The sequence below is a fragment of the Malania oleifera genome, chromosome 9, assembly GCF_029873635.1.
Source record: "Malania oleifera isolate guangnan ecotype guangnan chromosome 9, ASM2987363v1, whole genome shotgun sequence".
Classification (NCBI taxonomy): Eukaryota; Viridiplantae; Streptophyta; class Magnoliopsida; order Santalales; family Ximeniaceae; genus Malania; species Malania oleifera.
Window position 1 is genome coordinate 16319649 of NC_080425.1, and position 18978 is coordinate 16338626.

Here is an 18978-nt window from a genome sequence, read left to right on the forward strand (position 1 = left end):
TCTTCCTGTTACTTCCCTAGAAGAGAAAAAATGAGTTTCTGCTTCAAAAGTCTCGCACTGATTTCTAATCCCAAAAACCAGGAGGGGAAATGGTTAATGATGAAGTCCTTTTTTCAAAGAGTCTGTTTAGACATTTAATATTAGCTTTGATACAGCATACCTCCACAAGACCAGAGGGGTCGTCCCCTCTTTCAATCCGTAGTGAAAAACTGAATTCATGAAGCATTGTAGAAGATCTTCTAAATACATCACCATTTCTTATTATGATAAGCCCCAAGTCCCCTATACTGGCCACATGTAGAGCCTGCCAAATGTTTGTCTTGTGATTAGCACTAGGCTAAACTAGACTTTCAAGCAGCCATGGATAACTCTAATTTTTAAAATCAAAAACTATAAGAAGATTGTGTGCATTTTATAGTATTGACATATGACTCTAATTATCTGACACTAGAGATAACTACATTTATTTAGATTAATAATGTCATCACGTTACATGCATAAATACTCAGCATAGCCATGGATAACTGTCTTTGCCTCAGTTTTTTTCCAAAATAGTCTACTCTTAATTTCTTTTAGCTATTTGATACCCAACCAAGTTCCCTCACAACATCTCATAAATAACATCAAAATGGTCAGGTGCATGGAAACAAGATGTTTCATAGAGAAAGAGTGTTGTAACAAAGAAGTAACACATTGTATTTTGATCCTACCATCATGTAGTTTCAAGCATGATGTTGAATGACACATTTTTACAAACAATTAAAGAAACAATAAATGAGAAATAAGAACATTGGCTATCTGCCTGTGAAAAAAATGGAGAGACGAAGTGTGACTAATTCTTCCACAACATTGCAACTCTTTGATATGAAATCTGCTATTATAAAGCACATTGAAGCTAGGAAAACAAGTTAAAATACAATATGGAAAAAACCATTATGATTCTTTGTATAGAAAATTTTTCAATAAGGAATGCTTTGGGAGGATTCATCTACATGAAAAATAAATAAATAACCAGGAAATTCAGATCGAAGATCAACTCAACTCAGATAATTTCTTCCAGTGTAGTTAAAAGATGAGAAGCAGCAGAAGGGTATGGTTTTATTGAAACGAGGGTATTATGGTCATCAATTTTTCATATATAATAGGGTTGACCAATCTATGCTATCTCATTCTTCCCTCCCTCTCTTCCATTTTCTTTTTCCAACCCTATTTCTCATAATCTGTTTGACCTTCATGTTTACAACATGATATCAAAGCAGAATCCTGATCAATCTGACTTGTTTTTAACCTCACTCCTTTCCATTTCTCCAGTGTTTTTAAACAGCGACTGGTCAATGAACCAGAAGACTGTCCAGCCTACATGTTAGCCAGTTTGCCCGATTCACTAGGACCAGTCAAGCCATTGATGTTGGCATGGTTATATAAATAAGTATACATTTGTACTTCTGATGGCATCTGGAGACAATTTTAACCAGCATCCTCTGAATACAACTGTCATGTTGATTTTTTTCGAAAGGAGATCTAGAACTATTGCATATTTAAATTACTAGAGTTATGGCTCATATTTAGAGAGGTTGTCTACTTGAAGTCTGTTACAAATGGGAGGGCTTAAGGGCCCTGCTCCATGCGTGAAACCTCTTTGTCTACTTAGACTAAGCGCAACATGGGTGTGTTGGTGGGGTGCGGAGGGCAACCCCCCCACCCCCCTCGGGGAGCAATATGTTACAGTACATTTGAGTCAGGGTGCAATGTAATTTTACTATCATATGAGGATATTTTGGAATTTTCATATGGGTCATAAACACATTGTAGCCAAGGATGAAACCCTAAGGAAATTTACGTTTGATAGTGAAAATTGCGTAGGGACTCTGTGGATGTAGGCATATTGTTGAACGACGTAAATTGGTGTTCTTCTCTTTGTTAATTTTCTCTATTTTTCATATTTGTTGTGTGTGTGTGTGTGCACACATAACCTTAGGGCGTAATTACACAATATAAACTTTCCAAACATAGATCATTAAATGTTTATATGCTATATTAGATACAAATGGAGGGAAAAGCAGCATATTTAAACTTGCTAGAGCTAGAAAAAGAAAGAGTAAAGTAGTAAACACTTAAGTAATGTAAAATGTATAAAAAGTGAGGATGATATTCTCTTGGTTAAGGAAGAAGGCAAAAATAAAAGATGGCGAAGTTACTTCAATAAGTTATTTAATGAAAACCAAGTAAAAAGCTTAAATTTAGGATTGACAAATTAGGAAAAGGTTAAATATATGAGATTTATTCACAAAATTTGAGTTAATGAAGTTAAGTTTGCATTAAAAAGAGATTAAATGGAAAAGCTATAGGACTAGATAACGTCCGAATTGAAGTGTGGAAATGCCTAGTTGATAACGGCATTATATAATTAACTAATTATTTAACACAATTATAGAAACTAAGAAAATACCAAATGAATGGAAGAAAAGCACTTTAATACCTATATACAAAAATAAAAGATGATATTCAAAATTGTAATAACTACCATGAAATTAAACTTATGAATCATACAATGAAACTGTGGAAAATGATAGAACAAAGACTAAGGTTTGAATCAACTTGGTTTTATGCCTAGGAGATTTACTACAGAAGCTATATATCTTTTAAGAAGATTAATGAAAAAGTTTAGGAGAAAGAAGAGGGACTTGCATATGATTTTTATTGACTTATAAAAAGCATATGATAGGATACCCGGGGGAAGTTCTTTGGTAGGTTTTAGAAGACCAAAAAAAACATATGTAGTAGGTATACTAATGCCTTCAAGGATATGAACTATGGAGTAAGGACTAGTGTTAGGACTATGCATAGAAAGCCTAGGGAATTTCCAATCACAATGGATGGCATAAGGATCTGCTATGAGTCCTTATCTTCTTGCTCTAGTGATGGATGAAATTACTAGAAATATCTAAAATGAGGTTCCATGGTATATGTTGTTTGCAGATGATATTGTCTTGACTAATGAAACTAGGGGTGGAGTAGAATCCAAGTTAGAATTATGGAGAGAAGCTTTAGAATCTAAGGTTTGAGGAAAAGTAGAAATAAGACAGAATATATGCCCCTTAGCAAATAGTAGAGATATAATAGAATGTGTCTCTCTATCTGTCACAAAACGACTCTCTCATCCTCACTCGAAATTGATCATGGTTGGGCAAACATTAGATGTTAAGGCGTTCGGTGCAGACCAAAGGTAAATCTTTCGATCTGAGTTTGGAGGAGGGGAAGACCACTTTATTAAACGTGTTCGACAACAATATCTCTAGAAATAGATAGATTAAACTCTTGAAGGAGGAAAATTCTTAGGTTTCTGATGGCTTATCAACCTTCATTCGGCTAGAAAGGGGATACAAAAATGTTCATAAGGAAGTCTTATATGTTGGATCGTGATTAGGTGGACGAGGGTGGGGAAGTTTTTGCATCTACAATTGAGGAAGAAAGGGAAGAATTTTTCGATTTTTATTCCTGGAGGTGTAAATGGTAATGGATGGCAAAGATTTGCGAATGAGTTCCATGAGCTCACAAAGGAGTTTCGTCATGATCTTGAAGAAGCAGGTGTAGCAACCTCTTCAATTCCCAGGTTGTGGAGTAACGTGGGGTTGAAAGGGAAATTAAGCAAAGGCGATGTAAGTTGTATTAAAATAGAAAATTTATGTCTTCAATGTAGGGGAGATTTGCTATTGAATAAATCTGGAGTGACGGCTCCAGATAACATCACAACTCATCTGAAGGAGAACATCCATAAGGTGAAAGTGCATAGGGCTCCCATGATCACTGCGAGTGTTGCAGAGGCGGCTGTTGAACAGGTCCATTCCCTTGGCCAAAATTCACAAAAGCTAGAAAGGAGGGATAGAGGCATTCAAACAGGTGTTAACGAAGTCCAAGTCCTCACTTCAGTTAGACAAGACAAACTTGGATCGGATAAACATTCAATGTGTAATCAGGATGACTTTCCCTTGGCTTCAAAAAAAGTTCTGGAAGAAAATGATGATATTAACAAAAGTGCCTTATTAGTTGTTGATTTTAGTTTTGCCAAAAGGTTAGAGGTTGGCATATCTAGGAGCAATATATATATATATATATATATATATATATATTTATAAATAAATAAAAAAGGTTGGTTTGGGCACAAACTCTGATGTTTCAAGTTTTACTTATGAAAAATCTGAGGGCCCAAAGGTGTATGCTTGTAGAAAGGTTGCTCTGATGGATGTAGATGCGGGGAAATTATATGAGGCAAAGAAGGAGCGTTCCAATTAGATAAGGGCAAAGATTTTAAGGAGAGATTATGCAGGGAAATTGAGTAATATGGAAGAAGGATATAGGAAGTTATGGAGTCAGCAAAGGAAAGGAGGAAAAGAAATGGGGAATTTTTTTAAATAATGACAGTGATGACATGAGTTTGAGCTTGATGCAGGTTTGTTGTTGGAGGAGATATGGGAACAATATGGATATGTTTCTAAATCCTGTGATGATATGAGGGACCTTTCATATGTTCATCTAGCATTATTGGAAGGATTGGAGAAGGTTTCTAATTTTGATAATAAGGAGTTGGATAACATAATGCAGTGTAATGATGGTACTTTGCCAATACACTAGAGGAGGTGATATCTAGGAAGGATTTAGAAGCCTAATAGATATTGGATATTGGTTTTGAAAATGACTAATGCAAAGTGCGTTCTGTTGGGGGTAAGTTCAAAATGAAGAAGGGCCAAAGGGAGCTAGAAAATTTGAAGTGTTTAGTAAATTACAATGGGAAGGGATTGAAAAGGGGTTTCCTTGGTTCATGTTTTTTTTTTTTGTTTATTAAATTTTTGTTTTATGTTTTACTTTTTTATTCTTTTCGTTTTTTCTGTTTTTATGTTTATTTTTTCAGGTGGACTTCTTGTCCCCTTAGCTTGTAACTTCTTTCTCTCAATCTAATATACCTTCTTTTATTGTCAAAAAAAATATATATAAATATATATATATATATACACACAAATATGAAATGTAATTTCAGTCGTAGTAGGATGAATATTGGAGAAAAGGTTAAACTTGATGGTCAAGAAATCAATAGCATGAGTAGATTTCGATACTTGGATGTGAAGGAGAAAGTGAAGAAGATTTAAAGTATAGAGTTACAGTAGGTTGGGTAAAATGGAGAAGTGTTTCGAGTGTACTGTAAATTGTAGAATACCCTTAAAATTAAAAGGGAAGTTTTATAGGATAGTTGTAAGACTATTTATGCTATATGGATTAGAATGTTGTGCAACTAAAAAGCAACATATCCAAAAAGTAAAAGTTGTCAAGATGAGAGTGCTAAAGTGGATGAGTGGTATAACATTAAAAGAAAAACTAAGGATTGTAATATTTGCGGTAAGTTAGGCAAGGCTCCTATAGAAGATAAGGGAGTGACGACTCAAATACTTTGGGCATCTGCAACATAGGTCAAATAGTGCACTAGTGAGGAGTGAGCTAGTTACTGTGAGGGGCAGTAGAACGGGTAGGGATAGAGCAAAAATAATTTGGAGTGATATAGTAAGGATTTAATAGCCTTGAATTTGTCAATGAAAATTACCCATGATAGTGTAGATCGGCGAAAAAGGATTCATGTAGCTGATCCCACCTAGTCAAACTAAAGGCTTGGTTTGTTGTTGTTGTTGTAAGTCTAGAACTATTGCGGATCATAAAGGCAATGTTAAGGCTTACACATTGTCAACTTATAATCTAATGCAGAGATAAGTCTCCCTCTCTATTTATAATATATCCCATGTACAGCACAATAACCTTTGTAAGTTTACTAACAACTTAACTCACTTTTGTTGACAATGTGAGTAGCTTTCCAGCCTCTTGGACTATCCATCTTAAGAGACCTCTAAATGATAGGGAGATCATGGAGCTGTCTTCCTTGTTGTCCGTAGTGAACATTAGCAACCTATCTGTGGGAAGGGATGTTCGTTTTTGGTGTCTGGATCAATAAGGGGTGTTTACTTATAGATCATTATAAGAATTCTTGACCTATTCAAACCCTCCTTTTCCTATTTATCCTATTATTTGGAAGGTTAAAGTTTCCCCAAAATAAAAGTGTTAACTTGGCTTATTGTGCTTAACAAAATTAATACCAATAACTTGCTGCAGATTATGAGACCTTTGAAGGCTCTCTCTCCAGATGTTTGCTCCTCAGTTACAGGAATTCCAAAACAGCTTCCCATCTCTTTTTTTGCATTGTGATTTTTGCATTGGGGATATGGAACAAACTGTTTGGTATTATGGAAGAGAGTTGGGTTTGCCCTTATTCAGTGGAAGACCAGATAGTCATCTCATTCACCGGCTTTGGAAGAAAGAAGGATATGGTAGCTCTGTAGAAGTTCAGCAAGTTTGCAGTCTCATGGGGTTTATGGTTGGAACATAATGCATGGATTTTTTTCTGAGAAGAAGTTAAAATTCATCATTGGCATGGGTAAAGATTTGGTATTTGGCTTCTTTATGGTGTATCGAGTTTGAAATTTTCAAGGAAGCTAATTTTCAAAATTTAAATAGGGATTGGAGGAATTGGCTTGATTTTTGTTGTTTGAGCTTCTTCTTTTTTTTTGGTTTGAGCCAGATTTTTTTCAGGAGATTTCTTACTCTCCCTCTTTGTAAATTCTTTCCATATTAATGAAATTTCTTTTGTTATTAAAAAAATAAAAAACTTACTAACTCGCGCTCTATACACTCATTAACATAACAACATACATTGTTAACAGACCAAGTAATTTTCAGCAGGCTGCACATGTAATGTAGTGTTCATTGAGGTTTATATACATATCCTAAGCTCTTAAGTAAAGTTGTGACATTCATAAATTAAAAAATCTTAGTTATTATGCAAATGCAACTAATTTAAACATAAAATGTTGTAAATAGTATCTACGTTCAATTTTGCTCAAAATTTTGGAAGGCTCAAAGCTGTCATTCCTACCCTTCTTGTAATAGTATTTATTTTCAATAAGAAAATATAATCCATTAAAAGGTCATCTAGTCATAATTTAAAATGTTAGATGCCAATTCATAACAAAAGGCATATATAAAATAATTTAATAAATATATTTTATAACTTTCTAGCATATTTTTTTGTTAATATGGTGCACTTTTGTTAATGAAATAAAGACAATCAAATTATTTAATAAGCCAACAAATTTAGTACTAGCATTTTAAATACTTTGTCACTTTAATTTAAGGGAAAAACTAATATTTTGGTTTAAAAAATTACAAAGATTGAAAATATATGTATGCACAGTTATTAAGTAGAAGATGAAGTTGCCTAGGGAAAAAAAGGTGCAATATGAAAGTATAACTCAATATAGATAAGGTGTTAAATGAATAAAGGCAGTCTTAAATAACCAAAACTTAAAATAAAGGTCTTTATGTGTCTGAAATAGCTTTGAGAACAATTGAAGATTTTTATATGCATATTGCGGTCCATTGCCCAAATGTGCAACATGACTCCCAAAACCCAGTAACAGACATAAAAAATGGGGCACCCTACTTCATTTTATATTAGTGGTTCCAATAAAGTTGCCAGCCCAATTAATTACACGCACATTTGTTTCATTAGAACCTCAACAGAAAATATAACAGCTAGAAACAAAATGAACCATACAAATAATTTAAAAGCTCAAGGTAAAAAAATGAATAAATAAAATAGGAATCAATCCTACCTGACCATCAAAGTAAGCAATCAAAACTGTTGATGATCCAGGGATTTGAGCTGTTGCAGCACTTTGACATAGAACTTCTTTCAAGTCAGCAATTGCAATATTATTGCAGTTCGATACAATCTTTTCACAATTCTCCATGAGTTCACGAGCATAGGGTCCAGCATTAATCCCTGAGAAATAAAATGAAAATTTTAAATTTAAACCCAAACATGTGAAAAAAATATATTTGACTAGTGTAGCTGAAGATGATAAGAGGAAAAAACAGCAACCCTATGCTTCTGTAGAGATATAAGCATTCAATTGCATGTGATGGAGAAGATGACATTACAACTTAACAAATTTAATAAAAATGGGAGACTGTTTGTTCCTTTTTTTCCTGTATATATGAAGAAAATATAATGAGAAAAAGGAGAAAACAAAAGATAAGAACATGGAGTCCTCCAAAATAAAAGGATAAACGAGCTTAGTATGGTTCAAACAAGCTTAGTAGTTTACTATAAGCTTGTTCTCTCTTGTATTATTTTTCCCATTTGAGCTAATATATTCTTCTTGCCTTCTCCCAAAAACAAGAAAACAACCCTATCCAATGTAATGCATTCGCATGAATTTCATTGTTTCAAACTTGTGTTGATTTCCTCATTGTGTTTGGACTATTTTATAACAAATTTACTTTTTATCATATTTGCTTGGGAAAAAGATTGGTGTTCTTGGTCAATGAGAAAGTATTAATTACGAGGAAAAACTAATTAATTACTTAACTAAGACACTAATTAGGGGCTCTATAAAAAGAAGATTTGTTATCAGTTTAATTTATCCCTTAAGTAGTGACCATCTGCCTCTTGAAGAGATACAGAGGAACAGCATGGGCTTGTCAGAGAACCAAAAGTTGGATCTTGGTAATCATGAGTTCTTTGCGAGTGTCCTGGCTCTTTTATGAGCAAGTCTCTCTCATGTTGACAGAGGTTCTCTACACTGCTTACTAAGGTGTTACTTTGGGTATCAGTTTTCAGGGGTATTTTTTAGAAGAATCCATGATTTAATATCATTAATTATGGCAGAATATTGCTGATCTTTGCTTGTGAATGTACATGATTTTGCCAAACCATGTAAAGTCTTATGCTTTGTTATTATCATTATAGTTATTTTCTCCATATTTTTTTTGCTTGTCATTTTGTGTATTTGCAGTGCTAAAAAGTGGCATCAGATACTGAAATTTTTACCTCATTGGAATCCTTTAAATAATTATGTTGAATAGTATTTGCTTAAATAATTGCATGTCACAAATCAGTAATGACTTGCATTTAATAAATGCTTATTTTTGGGTAATACTAAACTAATCGTGAATGGTATGAGACTAATTGCATCAATATTGCATGTTTTTGACATTGAAAGTCTACATGAATTTTTCCATATGCCTACTGCATGCAATTTTGCACAGCAAACATCAGATATTTTATGTATGCATTTTGCCCAAGACATTCCGTGGAATTTATCTCCATGAACAATTCCCAAATTTTTATTTAGAATTTACACATTTTACTACCAATTCCCATTATCTTTCCAAATCAAGATCAAAATTTGGCAATCGAAGACCCAAGAAAAGGAATTCTCCATGAAACCCCATGCCGTCTGGAAGAGGGAATTTGATTTTTCAGATAATTACGATACTTTATGATGTTATATTCCCCTCCTTTTTCCAATGACGCCACAACTATGCATATTTTTAATATCCAAATACTGTAGCAACAAAGCAATTTATAAGTACAGTGAAAGAACCATGCTGTGCTATCAATTAGAATTTATCAAATTTGCACAATTTCAAGTGTATTTAGTTATATCCAAAGCACCTATAACCTGGTGTTTGCATTATTTATGCATGTTCAATGTATCATACCATATTTCAGGTATATTTTCACCACCATAGATAGTAAAAGGAAAGATTTCATTCTATGTGAAAAAGCTTGTTTAAATTGCACTGTTTCAATGATACTAGCTAGATTCCAAAAATTGCTCATTGACTACGATAAACTTTCCATTACTTTGTAGAAGTGAATCTTGACATCATTGAACGGCAAAGTTGATAAATTTTTTCAGCACAAGATTTAGGATTTCACAGCAGAAGTAACCATTGAGAGAAATCTCGATGCAGTGATAGAAGATCTACAAAAAGAACAAAATAGTGTATCCACTATAATCAAGACAAAGTCCGAGGTACCAAATTCATTATACAAAAACCATTTCTCAAGCTGTGATAATTTCAAGAAATTATCTATGTAACACAATTAATAGTTTAACACTTTAAATATAATATCAAGTATAAAGTAAAACCATCCATAGCCTGCTTTTAATGGAAGTAGAGAGATTTTTAACGTCATTCTTTTGGCCAATGAGGTTGTTGAAGTTAAGAGGAGTAAGAAAGGTTAAATTTTTAAATTAGAGTTCAATCAGCTTTATCTCCGAATGTATGTTTTCATGTTTTGACAGTTAAAAATCTGTTCCTCACTTGTTCCTTCAATGCTCCTTTTTCTTGGATGGTGTGGAATAATTTACTTGGTTTTCTTGGAGAGGATCGGGTGTGTCCAGAGTCGTTGGAGGATCTTTAGGCTATCTCTTTTTTGGATTCTAGAGTAGAGATGGTTCGGCAGTGAGGAGGTGCAGGATTTTTGCTTTTTGTTGGGGTTTGGTTGCAGCCCAATGCACGTATATTCATGGAAAGAAGATGTCTTCATCTATGCTTTGGGTTAGGATCCAGCAGTTGGCCTTCTTGTGGACTTTTGCTGCTGGTTGCTTAAGAGGATTGTCCTTTGTCACACCTACTGCATGACTGGCTGGCAGTGCAGCTCTGATTTTATTCTTTAGTTCTTGTATTTTCTAAGCAGGATTTCTTACGCTCCTTTTTTTGTACTTCTTCTCTTCAATAAATATCTTCTTTTTCTATCAAAAAATACTAGTTTAATTAGATTTTGAGAAGGCTTATGATATATGTATGAGCTTCTTACAATTTTTGTTAGGAAGAGTTTACGAAATACACAGGGTGGATTAGGGTTGTCTTTCTACTACTTTTTTCGTGATTATTAGTGAAGAACCTTGGGCTTGGTTTTTGGCTTTTAGGGGGCCAAGACAACTGGATTATTTATCCTCTTTCCTTTTTTTTTTTTTTTTTGGTAGCAAAAGTAGGTGATGGCATAGCAGCAAAGGTACTGCTCAGAGGGAAAAAGGGAGAAAATTTGAGGAGAGAACTTTAGGCCCATTAAGCAAATTAATACTAAATAGAAGACGAAAGATGGTGAGAGGAGGAAGGAAGGAGATACAATAGGGGGAAAATCACGTTAACTCCTCAATTCAAATTCATCAAAAACAACCTCTTCAATGGCTTTCAGACCCCATTTATAAGAAAGCCTAAAGATACAAAAAAATTACTTGAACCCCTGAAAATATAAGAAATTACAATTTTTTTTTTTTACAACAAAAGAAGAATTTTATTCAGACTAAGAATTTACAAACAGGAGATTGACACATCTCCTTAGCAAAGGCTGGAAAAATCCAACTAAAAACAGAGAAAAAGGTGAAAACTAAAAAGAACAAATAAACCAGTGCAATCTAACAATCAAGCAAATACCACCAGTCTCGCTGAATATCTAAAAGCTCACACCCCCTTAAAATTCCCATGACCCACATATCAAAGAGAAGCCAAATAATGTATCTTCTCCCAAACCAGTTATGACAACTTTTCCCCTGAAAAAATACACGCATTACACTCCATCCACAGCCCCCAAACTGTTGCAAGGAAATAACATTTACAGAGTGCTGCCATTTCCGAGTTCCCGTTTTGCTTCCAAAACCAACAAAAAGAACTGCCAAAAAGTCCTCCACCATTTATCACAATGGATTATAACAAACGTGTTTCAGCTATCACAGTCTATCATATATATGTGGAGCAAGGAATCTGGCCATCTTTGAGAATTATACTTGTGATATCAATTCTTAAATCAGTATAATAAAAAATGATATAGGCTGTTATACTTCCCAGATTAAAAAGCTTTGAAGGCTGTCTGCATTGTACTTCCATTTTGTTTGTTTGGTCAGGCCTTTAGGCACTCTTGTATTTTGTTTCCCTTCGATGTTAATATATTCTTCCCAACTCTTTCCAAAAAGAAAGTCCTCCAGCCTCTCTAAACTCACCCAACATTCACCTTACAAACCAAATAACTTATTCCATACCCCCAAGCATAATCACAATGTATAAAACGTGCAATGCAGATTCTGAACAGTAAAAGAAAAGCACACAAACATCTGGAGAGAGCACCTTCAAAGGTTTTTTGATCTGCAACAAGTTGTTGGTGTTAATTCTATCAAGCTCAACCAACTAAATAAAAGCCTTGATTTTAGAGGGGACTTTGACCTTCCATAAGGATTTATGGAGTGGAAAAGAAGAATTGGAGCTAGTCATAAAATCAGAAAAAGATTTGAAAGAATAAACCCCCGAAGGATCCAAGGACCAAGACCAGCAATCCTCCTCCAAAGAAAGCCAACAGTTATTCAACATGACTAGCAAAGAAGACAACTCTACCAATTGCCTATCACTTAATGACCTTCAAAAGTGAAAATCCCGCGAAGGTAAATGACCACCCGGATCAACAATAAGAGAAAATAAGGAGTCATCCTACCCTGAGCTCAAGCTTAAGAGACAAGGAAAAGAGGTGGACAAAATTGCATTCCCCAACCAAGGATCTTTCCAAAAGCAGATATACAAGCACTACCCAACAGGAATTTAGTATGGGGAATGAGAAGGGGATAAATCTTAGAAATATCTTTCTAGGACTCTCTGAAGAACATCTGAAACCCATATTCATATCACACCCATTCTTGTCTAATCCAAACTTACTTTTACAACTTTATGCCACAAGGATGAATTCTCTAGCAGAAACTGCCAAATCCATTTAGCCTAGAGAGCTGTGTTTAGACACCAAATTTCCAAGAACCAAACCACCCTCCCATTTAGACCTACACAACACTCCCCAACTTACCTAATGACCCCTAAAGCCCCCTACCCCAACCATAAGAAATCACTTATAATTTGAACACTAGAAAGACAACCCTGCAAGAGAGTAATTCTACCACCAAGAAAAAAAAAAGAACACCCTTCCAACCGTCTAAAGAAGAAGAAGAAACCACCAACCAAAACAAAACAGGACTTCAAATTGTGTTTTGGGTTGCATTTGGCTTGCAGAATGTCTATTCCCAGGAATAGAAGATAAATAAGATGGAAATGTAATATAAAATGTATAGGAATATGAAAATTTAGGAAAAAATTCACTCCTACAAATGTTTATATTATTCCATGCAACATGGAATAGGATTGGAATAGAAATTCCTATTGTGAAATTTGTGAATGTTCACTCCTTACTTATTCCATGTTATGAATTCATTATTTTATTTATTTTTTTGCATTATATGTTAAAAGTTATGTTTCATTTGCAGAATGTATATTTCTAGGAATATAATGACTTTAAAATAAGGATTTGATAACTCAAAAATATATTGTCATCATAAAGAAAATAATAATGCAAAAATGTTTATGAATTCATAACATGAAATAGACAAGGACTGACTATTCACAAATTTCAGCAAGAATTTTTACTCCTAATGTGTATCACCATTTTACAATTTGTGTTTGCAGACTGCGAAGAGTTGATAGATTTGCAAACAACTTTGGTTCTAACTTCTAAGTGGTAAAATTTCCTAGCCTTCTGAATTTAAAAACATAGCATTTTCAAGTGTATCCATCCCATGCATCATACGGACTGCACAGTTGTGGTATTCTTAAGATTAATTAGGAACCTGATTCTAAAGGAACTTCAGTTTGCAAGAGTGATGCTCTACTGCATACTGAGGGGCAATAGCTAATTGTTTGATCTTTGATACTATGGTTTCCCTACACTTTTTAAGGCAATAATAGAGAAGATGGCATGGACCAAGTTAGGAAGGGTAATTGAACATGATAAAATACTAAATCATATGCTTAATTTCATGCCAGACTCTGACATGGGAAAACAGTAATCAGCAGCTTCATTTTAAAGAACAAGCAAACAAAATACAGCCACAGCTCCACTTCAGATTATAGCCCACAATGATTTCTTCATGAACTTGCTGAAAAAATCTATTTTCATCATGTACAGCTACCTAATGAGCTGACAAACATCAAATAAATTGGGGCTCGTATGTTCCTCATTGGAAACAGGGAAAATAGAGGTTCATATCCTCTCATCAAAGCACAAAAACTATTAAAGGTACCTTCTAAGGACCATTGACCAACTCCATCAGCCACACCTAACCAGCTCTGGCAAGCAACAAAACATGCCTCCTCTCCACCAGTCAATGCCTGGAATTTATTATTTTCAAAATTACTTACTTGGAAGTAAAATTTTATGAAGAGCATGTCATGATAAGTTATTTATTGTGTATGGCAGTGAAGATGTGACACTGCAACCAATTCAAATCAAATATTATGGCATATTTGATACTGCACATTAAGTGAAGAACAGTTTGAGGAAAAAGACTGCTAACCAAAAACATGTAGCATGTAATCACAAGTAGACTTTGCTATTTGCACCCCGGTATTTTATCATTTTTATTTATTTTGTTCGATGCATCATAATGCCACTTGTTGGAGGATGGAGAGTGTCTCATACATAGACATTTCCATTTTCACTAAACTGTAATGACTTATCATTTCAAGTTATTTATTTGACTCTTGTATGAGGCAACTTGTAAGAGGATGAAATATAGGTCAATTTATTTAAAAGCTTAATGCACCTATTATAATTCTGGAAAGCAAACACTACTTATTTTACAAGTATCTAAAAAAAGTGCATATTTTTTTATATAGCCAAATAATACTTTTCAATTTCAATATTTATCTGGTTTAGTACTTGTTAAGGCTTGACAAACATTGTTGGCCCACAACCTAACAGCTTAAGCTTTTAGGTGAAGTGGCTATTTAACATGGTATCAGAGTCATGGTTACCAAAAGGTCACGGATCTAGTCTTGTTGCCCGCATTAAAGAGTCATAAATGATGATTCACTTATTTGTGAATAGCATGAAATTGCAATCAGCTCTTTCAAGATGTTAGTTCCTTATCTTGAAAGGTCTATGCTCTCTTTCCTGTTATTATTAATTGTGACCAGAATACCAACCAAGAAATGTGTATCAATACTACTGTTCTCTCTACTAAATTTGGTCTATTCCTACAAGGGTTAATGCATTGAACAAAGAGAGACTTATCAACAAAGTCACTAGCATAGTAGCATGAGTATCAGTCATACAAACAAAATTGATTTTTTATTGGGGAAAAAAAAACCTATTTCCAAGACAAAGGCCTGAAATCGAAGTCAAATATACCAATAATGTGAGTAGAAAAAATTGAATTATACCTCAAAGTAATATCCAGAAACAAAGGTACCTTCAAGGGATGTGGCAATGAAGCAGAATCTGATGATAGGGAAAGATCTGCTGCAGAGGTTTTGTCCCTGTTTAAAATACCATAGATAAACTTATGGAGGAAAGGTAATGCTTTCGTTTTCTTTTTGCATTCTTGCTTTTGTTATTGTTGTATACATCATCTACTTTTTATTCAAACAAAAATGAACACTTCTTACAAGAAGCATCAGAAATTTCGATATCTGATCGTATAACTTAAAACCTTATTTTACCAGGCTAAGCTTAAAAAATGTTTAGTGGTCTAGCAAGTTTTAACTTTGCAATCCAGAAATCAGAAAAGGATCACAAGTGCAAATGGGCAATGATATTCATGAAAAAATTGAAAATGAGCATTCTTCCTGTTCAATAATTAGGTAAAATGGAAGACCTAACATCAATGATAGGTCTCTCCCTCTATTTATACTATATGTCAAGTACAATACCAATGACCATAATACTGCTACAAACTCATACTTGCTAACATAACTCTGACGCATACTAAAAATGTTAAATGACCAAAAAACCATTGACACTCTAGAGCATATATATCATATGCTCCTAGCTTATTAACACAACGCCTCCCAAGGCTCTAGTGAACAAATCAATAAGCTGAAAATCAAACTTCACATGAGTTGTTGTAATGAGCTTTTGTACAAGTTTCTCCCAAACAAAGTGACAATCAACTTCAATATATTCTGTCCACTCATGGAAGACTAAGTTGGAGCAATTTGAAAAGCAGCTCGATTATCACACATCAACTCCATAGGCTGAGAATGTGGAAAACCCAATTCATACGACATGTTCTTCAACCAAACAAGTTCACATGTAGTGTGTGTCATAGCCATACACTCTTAACTCAACACTTGTCCTAGTCACCACAATTTGTTACTTACACTTCGAAGACACCAAATTACCACCAACAAAGATATAATACCGAATTGTGGACCTTCGTTCGGAATGCTACCCAGCTCAATCTATATCTGCATATCCCTGAATATGAGTGTGACCCTGATCCTAATATAAGAGGCCTCTCTTAGGTGCACCTTTGAGATATCTCAAAATGCAAATTACTGCATTAGTTCCCAGGGAATCAAGAACTGATTCATGACACTTGTTGCGAAGGATATATCTAGTCAAGTGACCGTGAGATAATTCAACTATCCAACATGTCTCTGGTACCATCCTGAGTTAGGCAACAAATCACCCATATCTAGCACTAACTTACTATTGGGATTCATGGGTGTATCAACAGGTTTCGATCCCAACAACCCAGTCTCATCTAAAAGATCAAGAACATACTTCCTTTGTGACAAGACGGTTCCTATATGAGATCTCAATTCTTCTATACCTAAGAAGTACTTCAAGGATCCCAAGTACTTAGTCTAAAATTTACTCTTTAGAAAAAGCTTTAGGTCCTAGATGCCTTAATCATCATCATCAGTGATCACAATGTCATCCATATAAACAATAAGCAAAATTGTGTCAGATAAAGACATAAAGTACAATGATAAAATTCAAAGCGATCTATTGCACACTGCCAAAGGCCAAACTCAAATACTACAGCACTAAATCGACCAAACTAAGCTCTAAGAGATTGTTTTAATTCATCTAATGATTTCATAAACTGACACACTAAGCCTCACTCCCCCTGATCAACAAACCCAGGTGGTTGCTCCATATAGACCTCCTTCTGAAGATCACCACGTAGGAAAGCATTCTCCACATCTAACTGACGAAGAGGCCAATGGCAATAGTGGCTAAGAAGATGAATAAATGTACTGAGGCAAGTTTAACGACCGAAGAAAACTATCTCAATAAGGTATATCCCTTAGCAACAAGGCAACTTTCAAATGAACCAAAAAACCATCAGGATTGACTTTTTCACGTTGCACATCCAACAACAACCAACTACAAACTTATCAAGAGGAAGAGGCACCAAATCCCAAGTATCATTATCATGTAGAACATGCACCTCTTCAACCATTGCAATCCTCCATCCAAAATGGGACAAGGCTTCAGAAATAGATTTTGGAATAGCAACAAAAGATAGAGTACTAACAGAACAATAATACGAGGGTGAAAAAAAATCATAACTAACCAAATTGGAGATTGGATGTTGGATACTAGTCTATTTACCTTTTCAAGCGACTATAGAAGGATCAACATTATGGGAAATAAGAACATCTAACGAGGGAACAAGAGGCACTGTAGTAGAAGCTAGGGGAGGCTCTCCTCTCTTGAGTCGTTGTGTATATACCTGCAAATTGGGATGATTCAAGTGACAAGAAGGACTCAAACTAGATGAAGATGTATGAGGATTGGGCATAGATAATAGGTCGAGATTTGGAAGGCAAGGTAGAGGAAGGAACTCATTAAGGTCAACAGAACTCAAGGAATCAGAGTAGTATGGTGTAGACTCAAAAAAGGTGACATCAGCAAATACAAGGAATCAATGTAAAGTAGGGCAATAACATCGATATCCCTTTTGAGTATAGGAATAACAAAATACATCTGATAGCATGAGGAGCCAACTTATTCATTCCTGGAGTTAACTAATGGATAAAGGACACACAACCAAATATATGAGAAAAAAGGCCTTAGGGAAGAAAACTCAATATGGGATTTTACCACCAAGGACAAAGGATGGCATTTTATTGATGATGGAGCAAGCCGTGAGCACACCATCACTCCAAAAAATTTTGGAGACATTCATTTGATATAGTAAGGTACAAATGACTTCAAGAATATGTTTGTTTTTCCTCTCTGCAACTCCATTTCATTGTGGAGTGTGAGCACAAAAAGACTAATGGATCATACTAGAATTAGTCATATAGGTAGTACATTGGATACTTAAGTACTCCTTAGCATTATCACCACGAAGTATCCTGACTAGCACGTCAAACGGGATCTTTATTTAAGAAAAGAAGGCACAAAAGATATTAAACAACTCATAACGATCTTTCATTAAATACAACCAAGTCATCCTGAAGTAGTCATCAACAAATGTAACAAAGTATTGAAACCCCAACTTCGACGTGACACGGACTAGGACCCCAAACATCGGAATAGACTAGCATGAAAGGACCAACCACCCATTTGTCAACCCGGAAAGCAAAGGGAACACGATGATGTTTTCCCAATTGAAAAGACTTGCACTCAAGATTAGACATAGAACTCAATGTAGGAACTAGTTGTTTCAACTTGTCCAACAAACGGATGACCAAGGTGACTATGGATTTGAATTGGTGTAGAACGACTGTGCAAGAAATGGGATGAGAGAGTGACTCAAAGTAGTACAGCTATGAGCCTTGCGTTATGTGCCAATTGTCTTCCTCATCTTTAGATCCTGAATAACCAAAGAATCAAAAAGGTTACAGAACAATTTAGTAACTTTGTAAGCTTACAAACAGACATGAAATTGAAAGGGGATTTAGGAATCTGTAAAACAGAAGATAGAGGGATGGACAGAGTAGGATTTACTGTTCATATCCCCATAACTGCAAATATGGACCCATCAACAAGGCTACCATAAGGTAGATTTTTAGGATACATAAGGGCAAAAAAGATGTTGGTTGCATCTGTCATGCGGTTAGTGGCAGCAGAATTGATAATACAAGGACTAGTGGGAAAGATACACGATGACATACAGACTATAGGATTACCTTTCTAGGCAAAAGATGCAACATGATAAGATGTTTGTTGAGACAATCGATACAGTAGAACCCTTTAATACTCCTTTTCTGATATAGTCGCAATATGCAGTTCACTCAAACAAGTGACTAATG

The 18978-nt window shown here is 34.8% G+C and overlaps 1 protein-coding gene across 9 annotated transcripts in view; it reads right to left on the reverse strand.

Moving 5' to 3' along the window:
* LOC131163853 (probable protein phosphatase 2C 62) overlaps positions 1-18978 on the reverse strand; it is a 30200-nt gene that overhangs the window by 3695 nt on the left and 7527 nt on the right. For 5 of the 9 annotated variants that reach the window (XR_009139145.1, XR_009139144.1, XM_058120649.1 and 2 more), the window contains exons 4-7: positions 15177-15243; positions 14007-14094; positions 7713-7882; positions 161-304 (exon numbers count right to left, since the gene is read on the reverse strand). Coding sequence is in view for 6 of the 9 variants with exons in the window: in XM_058120649.1 (XP_057976632.1) it covers positions 161-304; positions 7713-7882; positions 14007-14094; positions 15177-15243 (469 nt within the window). In the remaining 3 variants the exon portion in view is untranslated. The remainder of the gene's footprint in view (positions 1-160; positions 305-7712; positions 7883-14006; positions 14095-15176; positions 15244-18978) is intronic. The other 4 variants (XR_009139146.1, XM_058120655.1, XM_058120654.1 and 1 more) reach the window with 1 other exon arrangement.